A 20,549-nucleotide genomic window follows, 5' to 3' on the forward strand; every position below is an offset into this window, starting at 1 on the left:
GCATAAAAGCCAAACGAATCTCTCTTTTTTTTAAATAGACCAGTCTTCTAAAACAATTTGCACAAAGCAAATTGCAAACTACAAACAGACCTAGTATAACCTAGCTGTAACAATGGGGAAGAAATTTGCAAGCTGCCATTCAGTCTCAGTCCAGAGGAGGGAGTGCTGAGGTCAATAGGATACATATTGGGAAGTGGTGGTTGGAGATCTCTGAGTGTATGCCCGAATGTGTCTGTAGTATTGTTCAACCGGGGCTTGGCAAACCAATTCAAGGTTGGCGAGAGAAGCATGCACAGCAGAACTGCTGCCGTGGAATCTGCTTGGCCAGTACCATCCCAGGTAACACACCCACCTAGGGCCCGTGTGGGTTGGTTGTGGGCTGACAAGTGGGCATACCCAGCCGGGGCCAAGCTAATTTGTCCTCGGGTTCCATGGTGGCCCTACTTGGGTAAGCCCAGGTGGGCTGATGACCCAGGACTCACCCATCTAGGGCCTACAGGAATCTGTCCAGGCATTCAGATTTACTTAGTATTGTAACATCAATGTTAATGGAAAGTCATTTTGAGGTGAAAGACCTCAAGATGAAGTCTTGACAAACATTTTTGAATATGCTGTTCCACAGTATTCAGAAGCATTCATTGTGGAGGGAAACACGTGACATGGAACCACTGATACTTTGTGCATGCTCAATACCTAACACACTCATGGTGGGTACAAAGCATGAATCATCTGAAAGCATAACATTAGATACAACTCCAAATTCTATTTTAGTAACTCTCTTTACGAAAACCCATTTGAAAGTGTTTTCACAGAGTTCTTGCAAAGGCTCAAACCTCAAAACCAAAGGCTCAAAGAGCCAAACCATATGTGAGTGCCTACTGGGACACAAAAAGTGCACCAGAGCAATGTGTCTCTGTGTCTACAGTAAGGGTAGCGCCAAGGCTATCTGTGCATGGGTGTGTGTGTCTAATGAATGGCTGAGAGGGAAGAAATAGAAGGATAGAGGGAGAGAGAAAAAACGAGTAGTGTGGTGAGACACGGCAAAATAAAATGTCTATAAATATGAATGTGTGAAAATGTGTTTGTACGTGACACGTGAGTATGAATAATTTGAGGTGGGAGTATGTCAATATATATATTTGCATAGAAATCCATGTGCCAGTTTGTTTGTTTCCTCCTGATATGTGGAGGAAAGTTTCGACATATTAAATGGATAAAATGGAAGAATGTCCAAGTTTTCAAGATTGATTCAATGAAAATGACATCATCATTACAAAGTGTTTCATCATAAAAAATGAAACCACTCGTCATCTTTAGGCAAAGACTCATCTACACTATAATAAGTCCTGTGAGTCCATGCATCCAAAAAAAAACAACCACTCTACTTGAATGATTGATTGTTTGACTGATCAAGCTGGCTACGGTCACGTGTGCATTATTTGTGTGTGTGTGTATGTGTGTGTGTGCGTGCGTGTGTGTGTGTGGCATGTATGTGTGCGCGCGCATGTGTGTGTGTGTGTGTGCGCGCACCTGGCATGCAGATGCATGTGTATTTTCCAATCTAGACTCGGAAGATGAGATCGTTCTAGAAAGGGTTGGACAGGTGCTCACAGCGTGGCCCTGTGTATCCCTGGGCGCAGTTACAGGTGAACGAGCCCTCTGTGTTCATACACAGCCCATTGTGCTCACAAGGGCTTATACCTGAAGGGAGGGAGGGCGGGTCACACAGTGTACGAGAGATCAGACTCATATACACATACAACCACCGATGTGTTACTAAAGCTACCAAAGTCACAATGAAGATTCAGATTATATGTAACTTTACGGGAGAGGAGTATACACAGCAAGTTGATGGACAAAAATCCCTTTTATCAGAGTGAGTGGTCATCAGATAAGATGAGATGAAGATTGGATTCTAGAAAGGGTTGGACAGGTGCTCACAGCGTGGCCCAATGTATCCTGAAGAGCAGTTACAGGTGAGCGAGCCCTCTGTGTTCATACACACAGCCCATTGTGCTCACAAGGGCTTATACCTGAAGGGAGGGAGGCGGGTCACACAGTGTACGAGAGATCAGACTCATATACACATACAACCACCGATGTGTTACTAAAGCTACCAAAGTCACAATGAAGATTCAGATTATGTATTAACACAGTATTTAGTTTATTTTAAGTGTCACTTTACGGAGAGGAGTATACACAGCAAGTTGATGGACAAAAATCCCTGCCCTTTATCAGAGTGAGTGGTCACTCTCAGATAAGAAAGCTTTGTGTGTGTGTGTGTGTGTGTGTGTGTGCGTTCTTACCGACGCTGCACTCATCGATGTCCATGTAGCAGGTGCTGCCCATGTACCCTGACTGGCACATGCAGTTGTACATGCCATTGATGGGGTTGGTGAAACACTGAGAGCCATCGCGGCAGGGGCTGCTCATGCAGGCGTCGGTTAAGTGACACAGCAAGCCAGAGGGAAACCACGGCGACAAGCAGCGTCAGTACCTGTATCAGCGGCTGGTCCCACAGACGAGGAGTCATTTCAACATGTCAGAAATTGTGCAAACGCAACTGGCTATGGGGCAAGAGCATAGGTTCATGCCAATCATAGCTGCACACTAATTCACGGATTGGGATAAATGCAGAAAACAAATTTCCCTCACGGGATCAAAAGAGTATATACTTTATACTCGTAATAAAAAAACACGGTTATTTATGAGACAGACAGAGTTTAACCGCTATAAAGGACACACAGCTAACGCAAGGGCAACATTGTAGCGAAAACACAGCGTGACATGAACATGACCCAGTGGAACCACTATTATTGGTCACTGTGGAGTGTGGACACTCCTAACATTACAATTACAGTTGCCTTTATAGTAATCGTTCCCGGCCCTTAAGCCGCAAAACTAGGGACCCTGGTGTGCAGACACATTGAATCAGTGACGCTGTGAGCCTGCAGTCTACCTGTCCGGCCGTGGGGGCACATGCAGATGAAGGACGCCACGCGGTCCACACAGGTAGATCCCTGCATGCAGACGGCTGTGGCACAGTCGTCGATGTTCTCCGAGCAGTCCGGGCCACTCCAGCCGTTGACGCACACACAGTTGTAGCTGCCCAGCGTGTTGCAGCATGTGCCACCGTGCTGGCAGGTGTTGGGCTGCAGGTGGCACTCGTCCACATCGTCTGTGCAGTACTGACCTGCAGCGAGGAAGAGGAGGAGGAGGAGGAGGGAGAGAAGAGAAGACATAGAAATATTAAGGAGTTAATAAAAATTTGAGCACGGAGAGACAGATGTCAATAAAGAAAGTATACCGAGATATATTCATATACCTGTCCATTCGGGTGGACACTGGCAGTTGTAGGTGTTGACTCCAGCCATACAGGTTCCTCCATTCTGGCAGTCATGGGAAGGGCAGTCGTCGATGTTAATCTCGCAGTTTGTTCCATTGAATCCTGCCACAAACCCATGTAACAGGCAGGGCTTGAAAACAAAATTATTTTTCAAATGTTCCGTTCCGAACGGTTCAGGTAGGCCTATGTTTAACGTTTTCGTTCTTGCATGCGTTCCGCCACCAACATATCGGTTCTGAACCGGTTCGAGCATAAAATATTGTTCGTTCTTAAAGTTCCGGCAGTGTTTGGCGGGCCTATCAAGTCTATTTTTGTGGACTTTACCTTAGAATAGGCGTACTCATTATTTCCCCTTGATTTAGCCTATACCGTAGCTATGCCAAAAAAATAATAAATCACAGGCATGCATCCAAACACATTCAGATGGGCTATCCATCCCATAGCCTACAGACTTACTGTAGGCCTAACCTATGCCTATAAATAATTTCTTATCAAAAATATTTCTGGATACGTGCTAAACTCCTTACCTGGTTGTAGCCTAAGTTTTATCCATATGGAGATCTTCAAAGGCTTGCGCTATAATTCCAACCCTGTTTATAAACGAACCTGTCTGTTGCTGACAAGGCCTATCTCAAATTTCCCGTTTAACTCTTCTACATAGAATAGGCTATAATTGCGCAAACATTTCAAATCCCGACTTTAAAATGACAAGGCGTGGACAGGCAAAATAGGCGATTACGCATAGGCTACAAACAATTTCCAAATGAGTTTCAGTAGCCTACGCTACGAGCTGGCCTAAGATCCGAAGTGGCAGACGGATAGGTTACATTACAACAGCAAGACAAAATATACACATTTGGACCAAAGGTCCATTTATTCGTTTTTTTTTTTTTCAAACTGCAGAAATCAAATTATTAGGCTGTTATATAGAGAACGAAAAAAAACGTTATTAACCGGTTTTGTGGATTTCAGAATAACGTTTTTGTTCCGGAACAGTTGAAGACCATTTTGTTTTCGTTTCCGTTTCCGCTCCTCGTAAAATTCCGTCAAATTCCGTTCGTTTTCGGTTTTCGTTTTCGTTCCTTGAACCGTTTCGGAGCCCTGGTAACAGGTCATTAAAATAAAGACATTAAGAAAAGGTAAACAGGAGGAGGAGCAGCAGGAGCAGCTTCACACCTGTATCCTCTCTCTATCTCTCTCTCTTTCTCTTCTCTCTTTTCTTTTTCTCTCTCTCTCCCCTCTCTCTTTTTGCATTATTTTTAGAAGAGTGCTCATTGTCTCCCCCCTCTCTTTCTATTTCTCTCTGTCTGTTTCTTTTTCTCTGTCTTTGTCTCTCTCTCTATTTCTCTGTCTCTCACTTGTATTATTGTGCGTTTTTGGTTACAGTTGTCTGGCAGCTGTTCCAACTAGCTGAATGTCTGGTTATTGTGTCTCCTTCAATGCAGATGGCTATAACATTGTCTTTCTCTCTCTTTCTTTCTTTCTCTCTCTATATAAATAAATAATTTCTGTATCCGTTGGTGTGCGTTACGTGTAGAACTTCCCAACTTTCTCCTTCCCATCCACTCTCGCCGTCAGCCCTCACCTGGCAAGCAGTGGCACTGATAGTTGAAGTCGGAGGTGGGTCGGCAGGTGCCTTGGTTTTGGCACGGCGTGGACGAGCAGGGCTGGTAGGGGGTCTCACAGTGCCGTCCGGTGAAGCCCAGCGGGCAGTGGCACTGGTAGGAGCCGAGCGTGTTTATGCACTGCCCTTTGTTGTGGCAGCCTGGCGACGACGCAGAGGCGTCAGTACACTCGTCCGTGTCGTTCTTGCAGTGCGGGCCCTCCCATCCGGACGGGCATGTGCACAAATACGCGCCACTGGACTGGACTGTCTATGCACAATTTCAACCAAATTTTGCTGCTCTTATTTTTTTTCATTATTATATGTGCCCTCTTATTTACTTATTTACTTACTTTTTTGTTTACTTGAATGTTATGTTTGTCTGTGGACTTAAATTGGTAAAATATGTCTTGTCTTCACCGTGGGATAGTGAGAAACGTAATTTCGATCTCTTTGTATGTCTGGAACATGTGAAGAAATTGACAATAAAGCTGACTTTGACTTTGACTTTGACTTTGACTGCGCAAGTGCCACCGTTGGCGCATGGGTTGGAGACGCAGCTGTCCACTTGCTCGTGACCTGTGTGTGTGTGTGGAGGGGGACAAAAGCAAAGTGGGCATGGGGGTCAGGAAAAGCTCACCCGACACATCACAGGCTCACGACGTTCCTGTCCGCATGTGCGATCCCACAGCCTGCGCCTGCGCCTGCATGGCCATTATTTACAGTCTGCAGAAATGCAGGCAAGACAGAACACACACAAACACACACACACATACACACACGTACAACCATCACATGTGCTGCAAACAAGGAGGGTGGCCAAGAGTCAAGAATGTGCACACGCACGCACACACACACACACACCCACACACGAGCAGCACAGTGAGGTAGCAGCAGGGAGTCTGCTGGCCCAGAGGAACAATGGCAAGGAGGCACACCAGACGACAGCGCCGGACCCGAGCAACAAACAAGAGGATCACTCAGTCACACTTTTTTTCACACACACACACACACACACACATCACAGCCATCTAAACTGGGTAAATACATGCGCTGGCCGTGACCCACGCAACACAAGCCATATCATGCAAAGTCGTGTGCCATGGCCCATGGAAACTGGAACAAAATACTGCATTTTTGTTTGTTTGTTTAGTTTGTTGGTATTCGTTATTGCATTGTATTTGAGCTGCCTTGACAACACAGCATCTGTTCTAGAATCTTTGATCTGCATCTTCCATGCGCCTTCTCTGTTTCTCACTTCTGAAATAGCCTCAGCAGCCTAGATTAACATTAATCGTGGGCTACAGTCGACCTAGACCGTGGGGAATGAATGTGGCTCAGTACGACCAAGGTAGACAACGCGGCTCTATGGCCCTGGCTGGATCTATCCCGCGGTGATCTACCGCTAGCACAGGCCAATCAAGTCGGCAGGTAGGGCCTATGCGACCGACACCCCAAAACTCCCCAATTAATCATAGCTTCATATTCAATAGATGAGCCCACAGGATGAAATGTAATACTCACAAAACCAAACATCAACATCATCTGGTTCACACAATATAACAAATCAACCCTTATTTTCATAAAATAAAAGCTGTGTTATACTCGAAAAATGGGTTCTTTTAAATAGAATAATTTCTTTACTTCTTTAAGTTGAACAGAATAATCTCCTTGAAGGGACGTTGTCTATATAGAGATCTAATTATGGTACCCACGTTTAATGCACAATCAGATGAACACAGAAATAGCTGATTTACCACGTATTGTATTGTAACAATTGCACCACAAACATCACATTTCCCCCGTATTGCATTTCATATATGGCACAATCGCACAATAAACATCACTTCCCGCCTGGGTAAATATGTATATGTAAATAGTATGTTCTGTATGGTTGCTTATACTTGTATTTGTTTAAAGTATGCGGTTTTAATTGTGTTTGTATGCCATATCGTAAGGGTTTCCTTGCCCCCAACCTGCCTTCACGTTTGCAGTGCTGTGTGTATATTGTTTGCTCATCGAGATTTCCTACTGGTGTGAGAAACTGGTGTGAATCATAAGCATATGTATGCCGTGATTTATGAGCGTGATTCTTATGGTGTCGCTTTACTTTTGTTTACACGTTGTCTGCATGGTTGGGGGTGTTTAAACCTTTGGGTTTGTGGTAGTACAAGCCATATGTCCTTTATGAATTGTGAATAAATTATATTATCCATTGTCTGCCTTTTTGAAGCCACTGATTTACCAGTTTCAGGTGATATAGCTTAATAGCTTTTGAAACCTGTGTTACAGTTATAACAAATCAACCCTTATTTTCATAAAATAAAAGCTGTGTTATACTCGAAAAATGGGTTCTTTTCAAATAGAATCATTTCTTTACTTCTTTCAGTTAAACAGAATAATCTCCTTGAAGGGACGTTGTCTATGCACCAAAAATAATAATAATCCAAAACAAAATCTCCGTAATGCAATCGGCACAACTTGCGCTCCTCCAAGCAATAATAGATCCACCGTGCTTTCGCCTATTTCCCAGTTTCCACTTCCAAAGAAAATCGCAGGCCCAACTCGCACAAATAAGTAAAGGACACAGTCAGCTGGCTCACCGATACCGAAGTTACTCCAGGACGTAGTCCATATAATCCAAAGAAAACAAACCTCCTGTAGCTTCTGTTAGACCCAAGCAATAGTTTTCTCTAACAGCGATTTACTACATGAAATCCATCCAGAGTGGCCTGCGTTCACTCTCACTGATTACAATAGTAGCCTCTCTCAGGCCTCCTTCGTTCATTCATAAAAAGACTGCGTCATTTGCCCACATGACCATTCACATTTTACAAATACGCACATTCGGCAAACCATTGACTATTGACATAACAAGCCACAAACCATGCAAAAATTAGGAGATAAACTAAAAATAAAAAATATTCAAACGACCCCAATCTACATTTAGTTAGAAGGAAACATTTCTCATTTGCATTAATGCACTCTTCACCATACATAATAATGCAAAATATACATTTTACAGAACAATCCCTTTCTATTTATGGACACACATTTGTGTAACAGGTAGTGTTACATAACCTGACCTAAGTTATTGGCAGGTGGCAATGGATGAAAAAACTAAAGCTAAGACCGCCGTGACCACACCTTTTGGCTTATTTAACTTCAACGTAATGCCATTTGGGCTTAAAAATGCAACCTTCTAGCGTTTGATGGAAAAGGTGTTGGGGGAGCCTGTTGGAAACATATGCTTTGTGTACATAGATGATATAATGATCTATTCTTCTGATACCGCCCAACACCTTAAAGATATTGCCTTAGTCTTTTCCAAGTTGCACACAGCCAATTTGTCACTCAACTTCAAGAAATGTCACTTTTTCAAACAACAGTTGAAGTTTCTTGGGCACATTGTGACGGGTGAAGGCGTGGCAGTTGATCCCGATAAAACCAGTGCCATCTCGGACTGCCCCACACCACATGACGTGAAGTCTTTGCAGCGGTTTATGGGCATGGTGGGGTGGTATTATAAGTTCATTCCCCGATTTGCTGACTTGGAAACCCCGCTCAAGCGTTTGAAGAAGAAAGGGGTTGACTGGTGCTGGACTAAGGAGTGTCAGGACAGTGTCGATCAGCTCAAGACAGCCCTACAAATGGCTCCAGTGCTGGCACAGCCCGATCTGTCTTTGCCATTTCAGGTCCAGACTGATGCTAGTGCTGTTGGGTTTGGAGCTGTCCTGACACAGCAAACTGAATAAGGAGAGAAGGTAATTGGGTATGCTTCAAGAGCATTGAGAGGTGCAGAGCTAAATTACTCCGTATTTGAGAAGGAGTGTCTGGTGGTCGTATGGGCCGTTGAAAAGTGGCGGCACTTCCTAGAGGTTCAGTTCGATCTGTTTACTGACCATGCTGCTCTTACGTGGGCTTTTAACAGCCCGAAGACTTCCTCCAGACTGACCTGGTGGACTACGTCTACAGCAATTTACTTTTAAAGTTCAATACAGGAAAGGCTGTCTCAACTGTCCCAGAAGCTTTGTCCCGGTCTGTAACACCTGAAACCGCCGTCTTAGCTTTGGCATGCCACACCAGCTTTAATCCTGGCTTACCATCATCTCTGGAGGAAATCGCGCATGCCCAGAGGAGCGATGAAGTTGATGGCTGAGATGGATCCACATGATGACCACTCTGACCAGATTGGCTTTGAAGTGCTGCGAGATGTCCTTTACAGACGTGTTTCAACCAAAAATGATGGCATGAAATACCAGCTGGTGGTGCCCAAGAGTTTGGAGGTGTCATTTTTGCAGTACAGCCATGACAAGCCATTGGGGGCGCATTTGGCTAGACTTAAGACACTATTGAGGTTACTTGAAGTTGCCTGGTGGCCTACTATCTGGCATGATGTGTGGCAATATGTCAAGTGCTGTGCAATATACCAGAAGTATAAACCAGACAATAAAAAGCCTGCTGGTTTGATCCAGCAGACTAAGGTAGAGAGCACATGGGAAATGTTAGGGGTGGATCTAATGGGCCCATTCCCTCGCAGTAAGGCTGGTCATCTATTCCTCTTTGTGGTTGTTGATTACTACACCAAATGGGTGGAGCTGTTTCCCTTGTGGGAAAGCAAAACTCCCTCGCTTTGCAAGATACTCAAAGACGAGATCTTCACAAGATGGGGTGTTCCCAGATATTTGTTGTCTGATCGTGGGCCCCAATTTACCAGCCATCTCTTGCAAGGTCTTTGTAAGACCTGGGGTGTCACTCAAAAACTGACCACGAGCTACCATCCCCAGACTAATTTGACGGAAAGAGTGAACAGAGTCTTTAAGACAATGATCGCATCTGATGTAGCTGACCACCACAATACCTGGGAAAAATGGCTGTCTGAATTCCGTTATGCCATCAACACGGCCAAGCAGGAGTCAACAGGAAGGACACCAGCAGAACTAGCCTTGGGAAGAAACCTTAAGGGACCTCTTGAGCGCTTGATCCATATCGCACCATCACCTCAGCAGCCTCAGTAAACAACACTGGAGAGACAAGCTCAACTGAACCAAGAAGTTAGACACAGAATGGGAGTGGCTAGGCAAAGTCAAGCCAAGTATTACAATGCCCACAGGAGGTCTGCGCAGTTCCTAGTAGGAGACTTGGTCTGGGTCAGGGCACACCCGCAGTCTAGCGCCATAGACAAATTCTCAGCCAAGCTAGCGCCCCGTTGGTCAGGTCCAGCTGTAGTACTGAGAAAATTGGGCCCTATTAACTACAAGGTTAGATGGGAAGACCAATCTAATAATGTAGACACTGCGAATGTTACTAACCTCAAACCCTACTTTGGTCCTGTAGTATGTCCCTCTGGATGCCCCGTACCTGGGGCCGTAGAAATGTATCTGTGTGTTGTCATGAAGACAGTTCAGTAAATATGCCAGCAGGCTAAAGACATGCCGTTGTCTGTGTTCATTTAAAATACAAATTACTACATGGTGTCAGAAGTGTTTAATGTTAAAACCAGCTCAGCCTTCGACATGAAAGTATAGTCAGTATAAGCAATTTTTCAAGGAAATCACCGTTAACGCATCAGCTCAAGCAAGATGTCCAGAGAAGAGAGAGAACGCGCGGGACAATCCTCTGCAGTTTGCGCCATTGATGCATTTCGCATTAGCCCTCCATTGAAGTTTGATTGCAGAGACATCCAAAATTGGCCCAAATGGATTAGGTGATTCAAAAGGTACAGAGTAGTGTCTGGTTTGGATAAAAAGGATGAGGCATTCCAAGTGAACACATTGATATATTCCATGAGAGATGAGGCAGAGGATATCTTACATGCATCGGCGATACAAGGGGACAAGGTAATCTATGAGAAAGTAAAAGACTGTTTCAATAAACATTTCATTGGCGAACACAACATCATTTTCGAGAGGGCCAGGTTTAACATGCGAAAACAAGAGCCGGGGGAAACAGCTGAGTGCTTTGTTTCCGCAGTCCACAAATTGGCGGAATATTGCAAGTTTGGGACTCTCAAAGATGAACTGATACATGATCGTATAGTAGATAGATAGATAGATAGATACTTTATTGATCCCCAGGGGAAATTCAAGGTCTCAGCAGCATACAGACAACACAAACATATTCTTTAACAGCAGAAAGAGTAATTAAAGTATATAATATAAAAACACAACTAAGCAATAAGGACAGTAGAAGATAAAGAATATGCTAAATATACTAAAATACAATATATAAAAATATACTAAAATACAAATTACAAAAATACAATTTATACTAACACTTAATCTAAATCAATTCTAAAAACAGTATCCACATAGTGGTGATTAATCAATCAGAGGCGCTTGCAATGACTGAGGCAGGGACTGAGCCTGTGATTCTCTGTGCATAGTAAGGTATGGTAAGGAGCTCTAAGGTGCTCTGTGTGAATGAGTGTCATGGTGGTAGTGCAATGGTGATAGTGGTCATGGTGATAGTGCAAATGAGTAAGTCCAACAGTGCAACAATGCAGAAATAAAGTAAAGTAAAGTCTATATATCTATATATTTAACTATTTAAGAAAATGTGTGGCCACAGTTCGGCTGTGGCATGGAGGGGGGGGGGGTTATGCATATGTGCTAATGTGCTAATATAGCACGCAAACAGTGAGGCATAAAGACAGTGGTAAAAGTGGCTAGTGGACAGACAGTACCAAACATGGAGGGGGTGAAGAGGCAGACAGACTATGCAGAGAAGTCTATCTCTCCTCTTCCCTTAAGTGAGGCATTGAACAGTTCAATGGCCCTGGGGACAAATGACTTTCTCAGTCTGTCAGTTGTGCAAGGCAGTGAGCGAAGTCTCCAGCTGATCAGGCTCTTCCGCTTAACAATAGTGCTGTGGAGTGGGTGACGCTCATTGTCCAAGGACGGTGGACAGACCACTGCCATTGGAGCTGGAGCAGGGCAGTCAAACCTGTTGTAGAAGTGGTTCAACTGGTTTGCCCTGTCCAGGTCCCCCTCCACAGAGCTGCTGTTCTTCTTCAGGCCAGTGATAACCTTCATGCAGTCCCATGTCTCCTTCAAGTTGTTTTCCTGCAGCTTCTGTTCCACCTTCTTTCTGTAATCCTCCTTAGCTTCCTTCAGCTTGAATTTGAGTTCCCCTTGCACGCGCCTCAGCTCTGCCATGTCCCCCTCTCTGAACGCCATCTTTTTCCTGTTAAGAAGGGTCTTGACATTGCTGGTTATCCAAGGCTTGTTGTTGGGAAAGCAGCGTACAGTTCTGGCAGAAGTTCAGGTAGTCAGTTGTGCACTGTGTGACCTTCTCTAAGTCCTCTCCATTCTGTAACACACTCCAGTCAGTACACTCGATGCAGTCTCTCAGAGCCTCATCCACTTCGGGTGTCCACTTCCTGAAGGTGCGTGTGGCAACTGGTAGCCTCTGTACTTTGGGCTTGTACATTGGCTGGAGATGAATGAGGTTGTGGTCTGACTTTCCCAGTGGGGGGAGGGGGTTTGCACTGTATGCATCCCTCACGTTTGCATACATGAGGTCTATTGTCCTGTTTTTCCTTGTAGGGCAGTCAACATACTGGTAAAAATTTGTGAGTGTGGAATCCAGTGTTATGTGATTCTCGCCAGAGATCACAAAAAAGGTGTCAGTGTGTTGGGTTTGAAGCCTTGCGATTGTGGAGTGGATGACGTCACACGCTGTATCCGGGAGAGCTCGAGGTGGAACGTAAACACAGACAGCAATTGCGTGCGAGAACTCCCTCCGCATGTAGTACGGACGGAGACTAACCGCTAATAACTCCACATCCTTACAGCATACAGTCTCCTTTACTGTTACATGTCCGGGATTGCACCATCTATTGTTAATGTACAGCACCAGTCCGCTAACCTGGCAATAGCCAGATGAATTTCGCTCCGCCTAGCTCCACTCATCCATCTGGAACCGATCCATTGAAGTGTTGCTTCAGAAGGCTGGGCCTAATCAAAAAATGCTTGCATATGATTGAATAAGCCACTTGTCCGTCATCTATTGGCGTGCTACTTCAACCACTCACATCGAAGCCAACCCGTGGCGCTAATAACAGACTCACAGTCGCTTCTACGCTTATGTCACATCTATGAAACTCCCGCCCTGCGTCCTGATTGGCTAAACCATAAAGTTGGTTGGAGAAATCACTCTCAATGGAAGAGGTCCCAGATGGATGTGAGTGAAGCTAGGCGGAGCTAAGCGGAACGACATTCATCTGGCTAGGGTCAGGTTACCAGTCCGCCTCCCTAGTAGTGGGCATAAGAGACATCAGACTTTCCGAAAAGCTACAGTTAGATTCAAATTTGACTCTGTCTAAAGCTACGAGCTTAGTAAGACAAAGCAAAACTGTAAAACAGCAGCAAGTGGTGATGCGCGGCGCCAGTGATGAAGCGCACGCACTTTCGCCCGCTCCAAGGAAAGAGTGGAATTCAGAACGAAGAGCAAAACATAATGCTAGGCCTACTGGAACATCAGGGATGTTACATTACATTACATTACATTACATTACATTTGGCTGACGCATTTTTACCAAAGCGACTAACAACATGGTAAACAGTTTAAGTTTTAGAGCAATTCTCAACAATTTTAGGACAATTTAAAAAACATTAGAGTACAGTAAGAATAAGTGCATCAGTGAGTGCTGTTTTTAACAGTTACGTGTCAGTTTAAGGGCTTCTACATACTCGACGCACCCGACCGGTAGCGCGACACCGTGACATCAAAATGACGTAGATCTTGCTGGCGCGCCAGGATTTTAGCCAGGTAGCACGAGGTAGCGCACCACTCATTTTTTTCCAGACGAGCGCGACAAAGCGGAAACAGGAAGATGGACTAGTTCGAGGGCAAGCGAGAGTTGCAGTGTTTTGATACAGTCGTGAATTTTTAATAGTTTGCTGGATAAGTTAACAAAGTTACCAGCGAGAGTTGCAAGACATGGAATTAAGAGGGAAGGAATAGAAACTATTTATTTTCAAACAAAGGATATCTATTAAGGCCTGAACAAAATCTCTTTCCACTTCAGGAAATTACACAAACTCAGCCAGCTGCTAGCTAGCTAGCCAGCTAACTAAACTGTTTAAATTATACAAATTTCCCTCGGGATGACTAAAGTATCTATCTATATATCCATCTATCTATCTACCTGTGCGCACACCTTGGAAACTAGATGATAATGATGGTGGTAGTTGTGAATAGTAGCAACCAAAGTCTGAAGTACCATCACAGAGGCTAGCTAATAGCAGAGCCCGTTTACATTCTCTGCTACTAGTGTTTCTTAATGCAGCTTCTTCTGCTGTGTAACGTAGTTAGCGTTAATCTTTTCACAACAGCGACACCTCTGTTCAGGAGAATATTGCAACTAGTGTCGGTGACCACGCCAGCGAAATATAAATGGTTACGGCGCTTCTGTGACGTCACATTGTCGCGCTACCGGTCGGGTGCGTCGAGTATGTGGAACGTTTAAGACGGCTAGTGAGTGCTAGGATCAGCAAGACTTGTTGTAATGGATTTGCCATAAATGTGGGAGAGTGCCACTTCATAGTTGGAAAGATTGCCCGCCCAAGGAGGCTGAATGCAGGAAATGTCACAGAAGAGGACACTTCGCTGCTGTCTGCAAATCCAAGCAGCCTGTGCATGAGATGGCAGATGAGGAGGAGCAACTCTATCAAAACAGCCTTTTCCTGGGTGAGGTGAAGGCAGACTGTGCTGGTTGGTACTCAGATATCAAAATTAATGGTGAAGTTGTTTCTTTTAAAGATAGATACAAGAGCAGCAGTGACCACGATACCCACACAATCTGGGTGGATCTGGGTGGCTTCTCTGCCGCAAAGATTGTCTCAAAAACACGTGTACTGATCCACAAATGCGAAAACGAAAACTATGTGTGCTGGTGATCCACAAATGCAAAATTAGATTTCACAAAGGCAATTTTCCGTTTTAGAAATGCCATTTCATTTACAAATACACATCTACATTGTGAAAACCAATTTACAAGTTACAAATATGTTTTTTTTTTATGTGTGGATTTGTGTGACTTTCATTGGAAGAACGTTTCAAAAAACACGTAACTTTGGAAAGCGAAGAATGTGTGTGCTGGTGATCCACAAATGCAGAATCACATTTCACAAATGAAATTTTCAGTTTTACAAATGGCATTTTATTTACAAATGCACATCTATATTTGTAAAAATCAATATACGTATAGATTTTTTTATTTGTAGATATCAAAACACACATGCAAATCAATTTACCCACCCTCAGCTAGCCTATAGAAAGAAACAGAAATATAAGTAATATGAACATAAACAGGCGCACACGTATGCGCGCACACACACACACACACATCCACTTCCTAAATGTCAGGGGCCTTTGCTCCTTCTATGACGCCTTGCCAGGAGGTTTGGGGGGATTCTAATGCTACTCATAACCGAGTATGCATTAAAAATGTCTGTCCAGAAGGCTTGCAGGAGTGGACAGGACCAGAACATATGTAAGAGGTCAGCAGGTTGATTTTGACAACGGGGACAGGAGGGGTCCATATTGGGAAATATCTTTGCCAGCTTGGCTTTGGTCCAATGCACTCTTAGGATGATTTTGAGTTGAAATGGAAGCGTTAGCGTTAAATTCTGTCAGGAAGACTCAATGCATGCGTCACTCATTCATTCATTCATTACTTCCGACCAATCACCAGTCTGCATCAGCCTTTATAATCACTTTACTTTGCACCTGCCTGTTGCCTTTAGGTGCCGATTTTCGATGTTTCGTATCCATGCATGGGTAGCTAGTCATTCACTTCGCCACAACTTTTAACATGTGATGCAGTCACAGACCAGTACCTTACGTCCGCTTCAACTGGAGTTGAACCAGAGAATGATCACCAAAGTCTCGGGGGTTCCACTAATGTAGCTTAGTAGCTCGTAAACGTCGGAGAGTAGGCTAAGGTAGGCCAAATTGTTGCCACTGTTTGGGTTGTCCGCCCGGTCTTATTAACGGAAGAGACAAGTTCCAAGGCTTGGAGGGTTTTCTCTTTCACCCTAGTCTCGTGTTAGATCCTAGTTGCTTAATGATGTTAACGTGTAGCTGACAACGCAAATATGGTTGCTAAACTTTCTGACGAAAATCGTCAGACTTATCAGGCTACGCTGTTACCATTAACATAAGGAACCTTTGCGATGGTTTCCTTGCCATGATACAGCTTTGCTAGGTCCACATCCTCAGCAAATTGTCTCGCTGGTCAGGCTACTGTCGTGTATGGAAGGCCAACAGGGACAAAAGTAGGCTACTCTGCTGCAGTGCACTGGTCTGTTTCTTATGACTGCAGTTCAGGAGACGGGATGTTAGTTGCTATGCTGTTGGTTTTGTCTGCAGGGCTGTAGCCTACTAATTAGTTAACCCTCTAGGCGCCACAGTCGACTATAGTCGACAAGATGCGGTACTATAACGGCCGATTTAGTCAAATAGGGTGTCATATTTCGTTCGACTTCCACTTAACTAGATGGCAGACATGTCATACGTCATCCCCGAGTCGAAAAAAGGACACGCTTTAAACAAAACTTTCTAGCTACAGCGCATTGAATCAGTGCATGAAATACCGGAGCTAGTGTGCGTGTGAGCCACTTTGTCAGAGCGATATTGTCAACGTCAGCGAGTATTTGCATTAGATTATCGTCTAATGGCATCAAAAAAGTTTACCTGAAATGAAGTGTTGGGTCTTCTATTCGCGGACCCTGATTCTGAAGGGGAATATCTGCCTTCAGAAAATGACGGTGATTCGTTTAGTGAGGCTTCAGATGCGTCCCTGCCTTGCAATGATGCAGCTGGACAAAGTGAGAGTTTACTCCATAGTTTAGCTTACACCAAGCACAAACGTTGAATCGTTTGCCCAATGTCACTGGTGGGAATAATGTTTCACGGGTTCGGAGTGTTCATCGGGAAGTTAGCAGGGTGTTAGTGGTGTGGCGAACGAGGCTGGAGGTAGCCTAATATCCATAGCGCTAGCTTCTGTCTTCTGAACGTGTGCCTCTCCACAATCGCGGCGACAGTAACGTGGTGGAGCCTTTGTCTAATGCCACTGGGTATGTTAGACGAGGTCGAAGTGCTCATAGGACAGTTAGGGGGGAACGTAGTGGCAGTGTGGGGAGTCGCAATGAGAATGACAGTAGGCCTAGTCCGAGCTGCGCAAATTCTCTCCACTCGGCGCGCGCGAGGCAGATCTGGCCATGCTGCTCGCATGGTGGAGGTGGTGACACGCTCTCTCCCTCTCCCACACACACACACACACACATTAGGTCATGCATAGTCTATCACAAGATGATGGGAATGCCGGCCCTGTATGGATAGGGATAGGGAGTCATTATCTCTACAGCAAAAGGCCTGCTACATAAAAAAAAAAAGTCAGCCATTTAGTAATGATTTACACTGTTGATTTGCTATCTACTTCCCTGATCATTTAGGACATACAGTACACTATGTGTTCCTTTTTGTGTGTTCATGTCCTTGTGATGTGTGTGTCTTTGTCAGCTAAGAAAAAAAACAAAAACAACAAAAAGAAAAAAAATACTAACATTGTCTCTTGTCTTGTCTCGTCATCTCACTCCTGATCTGTGCCTTGCCGTGGCAAATGAGCTTATGAACTAAACAGGTCTCGTCTACTTGTGTTTGTGTGTCATCTGAATAATATATATGTGCTCCATACATGGAATCAGAGTGCCTACTGTATGTAGTAAATGGAAAATCTCTACAGCAAAAGGCCAGTCTACCGCTACATGCATTTGGTTTGTTTCTGCCATTTATTAGTAATGATTTACACAGTTTGTTCACTACTTACTATTTACCTGAGCATTCAGTATTGTGCAATATAGCATACAGAAGGTGAGGGACATTTTGGGGGGAAAGAAGTGGTGCATTTTATCATGCAACTTTTCATGAAAATTCTATAATCCAAGATGGCCGCCACCATATGACGTCATAATATGCTAATTAGATATAAACATTTAATCTCTACATAAACTTTGGGTCATCTTTAATATTTCTCTAATTTACAGAAAGTCTCTATCTCTTATCACTTTTAAGATATAGCCTTTTGAAATGAAGATGTCAAAATTGATCGTTTCGGAAAAAAACCTCTGGCGCCTAAAGGGTTAATAGTCATTAACCCATAATATTTCCGATGCACCTGAAGGCCATAGATTGATCTTATTTTCATTATCTCATGTCTGGCTGATCATTATTGTCCGTCATTGTCTGTTACTATCATTGGTTAAATGTGTCTACATAATATGTAGGCCCATACATTGTTGATTTAACCAATGGCAACGTAAATGTATCATGGCTGTTTATTTGCCTGCGTGCTAGGTCCTTTCGAAAATGCTATATGTCTCATCTCTAACCACTCCATTCCTCTTTGCAGGTCTTCAGGCTGTAAGGACCAGAACAAGAGCTTTCCTCAAACTCTTCTCTGCCAAAAGAGCAACACCTCTAGCAGGCACAAAGTCTCCTTCAGGCCAATACCGCACTCTCTCGGATGTTTTTTCCAAGCACAATGCACTTTGCTTGTCGTCATTCGTAATCCCCCATTACGTCATGGCAGCCGCAAGCACAGGGATGACATTCCTTCCCAGTTCTTCATTACTTCACATCTTAATCTTTCAATTTCAGGAGCAGCTCCTCTTCGTTTAATGTAAATGCTTCTCTCTCTAAGTAAAAATTCAACAATAGGCCTATGAACTATGAAAATTGAACAACTTGAAGCTACATCTATCAACGTGAACTTGAAGAAGTAAAAAATTCAACAATAGGCCTATGAACATGAACAACTTTAACAAAATATGGGAACAAAACATGGGAACTAAACGTGCATTCTGAATATAATCAGTGGGAGCCCTGTGCTTGTTTCCCTGCAACAAGAAGGTTCCATCTGGGGGTGATGGAAGACAGTGACACCCTCAGTGTGTTTGAAATGTCCAGTCGATTGCACAATTTGGTCTTAGTTGCAGTCATTGCAGAAAACCCGGCCTCGCATAGATACGTGGTGGAAAATGGTAGCAACGTTTTCAGCGCTTTTACGGCTATCTCGGGATATTCTGCTTTGGTTTTGATCCAAAAACCCGCCAGAGAGGTGTCCTCATACACACTCTTAAGACCACCGTCATTTGCAATTTCGATCAACTGCTCTTCCTCCTGCGCTGACAAGTTAGGACTATTCTGGATATTGACAAATGGGTCCCACTCATTGGTTTGCCATGGATCTTTGGAGGATGGGAAGTAGCCTAACGCTCAAACTCATTTGAAAGCGCACCAGCTGCGAGAGAAAGGGCCCTGCCTCAGTCTCTCCCAAAACCCCCACTACTGTTTGGAACATACCAAATACACCCCGTTCCCATTCGTCCCCACAAATCAAGCTTGGCTTTAAATACAGTGACTTTATCTGCCAGTTTAAAGACAGTCGTCATTCTCCCCTGGAGTGACAGGTTGAGGTCATTAAGCAACCCGAATATGCCACACAGGTAAGCGAGTTTTGACACCCAGTCCTCATCACTAAAATGTGCAGCTAACGGTGACTTTTTTTTCTGTAAGAAATCTCTGCAGTGGCTCTCGCAACTCAAACACTATGGCCGGTGCTAAAGATGCTTGTTTTTTGTTGCTCATTCTAGCAGTTTAGCTAACTTCGTGTGACACTACCGTTCGCCAAGAACTGATCAAGTGAAGTGAGCTGACCTGAGGCTGCGCAGCGCTGAAGGCAATATGTAAAGTGTTGAAGGCGGGACAGACAGACGTAAGAAAATAGACCTTGCAAAATGCAAACATGCGTGCAATCAAACAACTGCATATAGGCCTATGCCATGTAAAAACGTGACATTATTGCAAATTAAATTTAGTTTAGTTTGCATGCATTTTTTAAAACTCATGTCGTAGGCTACGGCCCGGTTAGGAATGTCCCGCGGCCCGGTGGTTGGGGACCGCTGCCCTAGGTTATATCTGTGGCCTGAAATGCCTTGTATGTGAAAAAAAACTTCTTCCACTTTTGAATTGATTTCCTCAGCGTATTAGGTCATATCATAGATTATTATGGCCATTATTTGAACAGTGAAAATAATAATAAAAGAGTTTGTCACTAATGCTGATTATTCAATGATTCATTTGAATTTAAATATTTAAAATACTTTCACAGCAAAAAATATATATACAATTAATTTAGATTAATTACTCACAGAGTATGTAATTAATTCAATTAATTTTTTCAATCGATTGACAGCCCTAGTTGTTAGTAATTGGTGAATGAATTGACATTGTCTTTAACTTGAAATGTTTTATGAATTGTGACCAGATTTTAACTGAATTAAGGACCATTGGGTTGGAAAAGAAACGAGTGAGTGGTGTTGGAGGGGCTGGCGTGGAGATCACAGCGCCAAGATGGATTGAGCAGTTTAAAGATTCAAGATGTAACCAGGCCTCACTGCGCTCCGGGTGATAGTTTTCTTTCCAGAATAGCATTTTTGGAATGTTGCACGCCCAGTAATAATAGATAAAATTAGGTAAGGCTAGGCCAGCTAATCCCTTTGGTCTTTCAAGTGACCGTCTATTTATCCTATG

The 20,549-nt window shown here is 43.9% G+C and overlaps 1 protein-coding gene across 1 annotated transcript; it reads right to left on the reverse strand.

Annotated features, from left to right (window-relative positions):
• Positions 1-1,539: 1,539 nt before the first annotated feature.
• Positions 1,540-5,598, reverse strand: LOC125300795 (neurogenic locus notch homolog protein 1-like). Its single transcript, XM_048252924.1, has 6 exons — positions 5,590-5,598; positions 4,932-5,220; positions 3,326-3,448; positions 2,963-3,193; positions 2,307-2,465; positions 1,540-1,701 (listed from the first exon to the last, which is right to left on the reverse strand). Exons 1-6 carry the CDS (start codon positions 5,596-5,598, stop codon positions 1,586-1,588), a joined length of 927 nt encoding a protein of 308 aa, XP_048108881.1. The 3' UTR covers positions 1,540-1,585.
• Positions 5,599-20,549: the final 14,951 nt, after the last annotated feature.

Source organism: Alosa alosa, chromosome 9, assembly GCF_017589495.1.
Source record: "Alosa alosa isolate M-15738 ecotype Scorff River chromosome 9, AALO_Geno_1.1, whole genome shotgun sequence".
Classification (NCBI taxonomy): Eukaryota; Metazoa; Chordata; class Actinopteri; order Clupeiformes; family Clupeidae; genus Alosa; species Alosa alosa.

Coding starts and splice junctions, on each gene's coding strand:
- LOC125300795 (XM_048252924.1), bottom strand. Junction 2,466..2,962: donor CATGTGCCCCCACGGCCGGA/CAGGTAGACTGC, acceptor CGTGGTTTCCCT/CTGGCTTGCTGTGTCACTTA. Junction 1,702..2,306: donor CATCGATGAGTGCAGCGTCG/GTAAGAACGCAC, acceptor CCCTCCCTTCAG/GTATAAGCCCTTGTGAGCAC.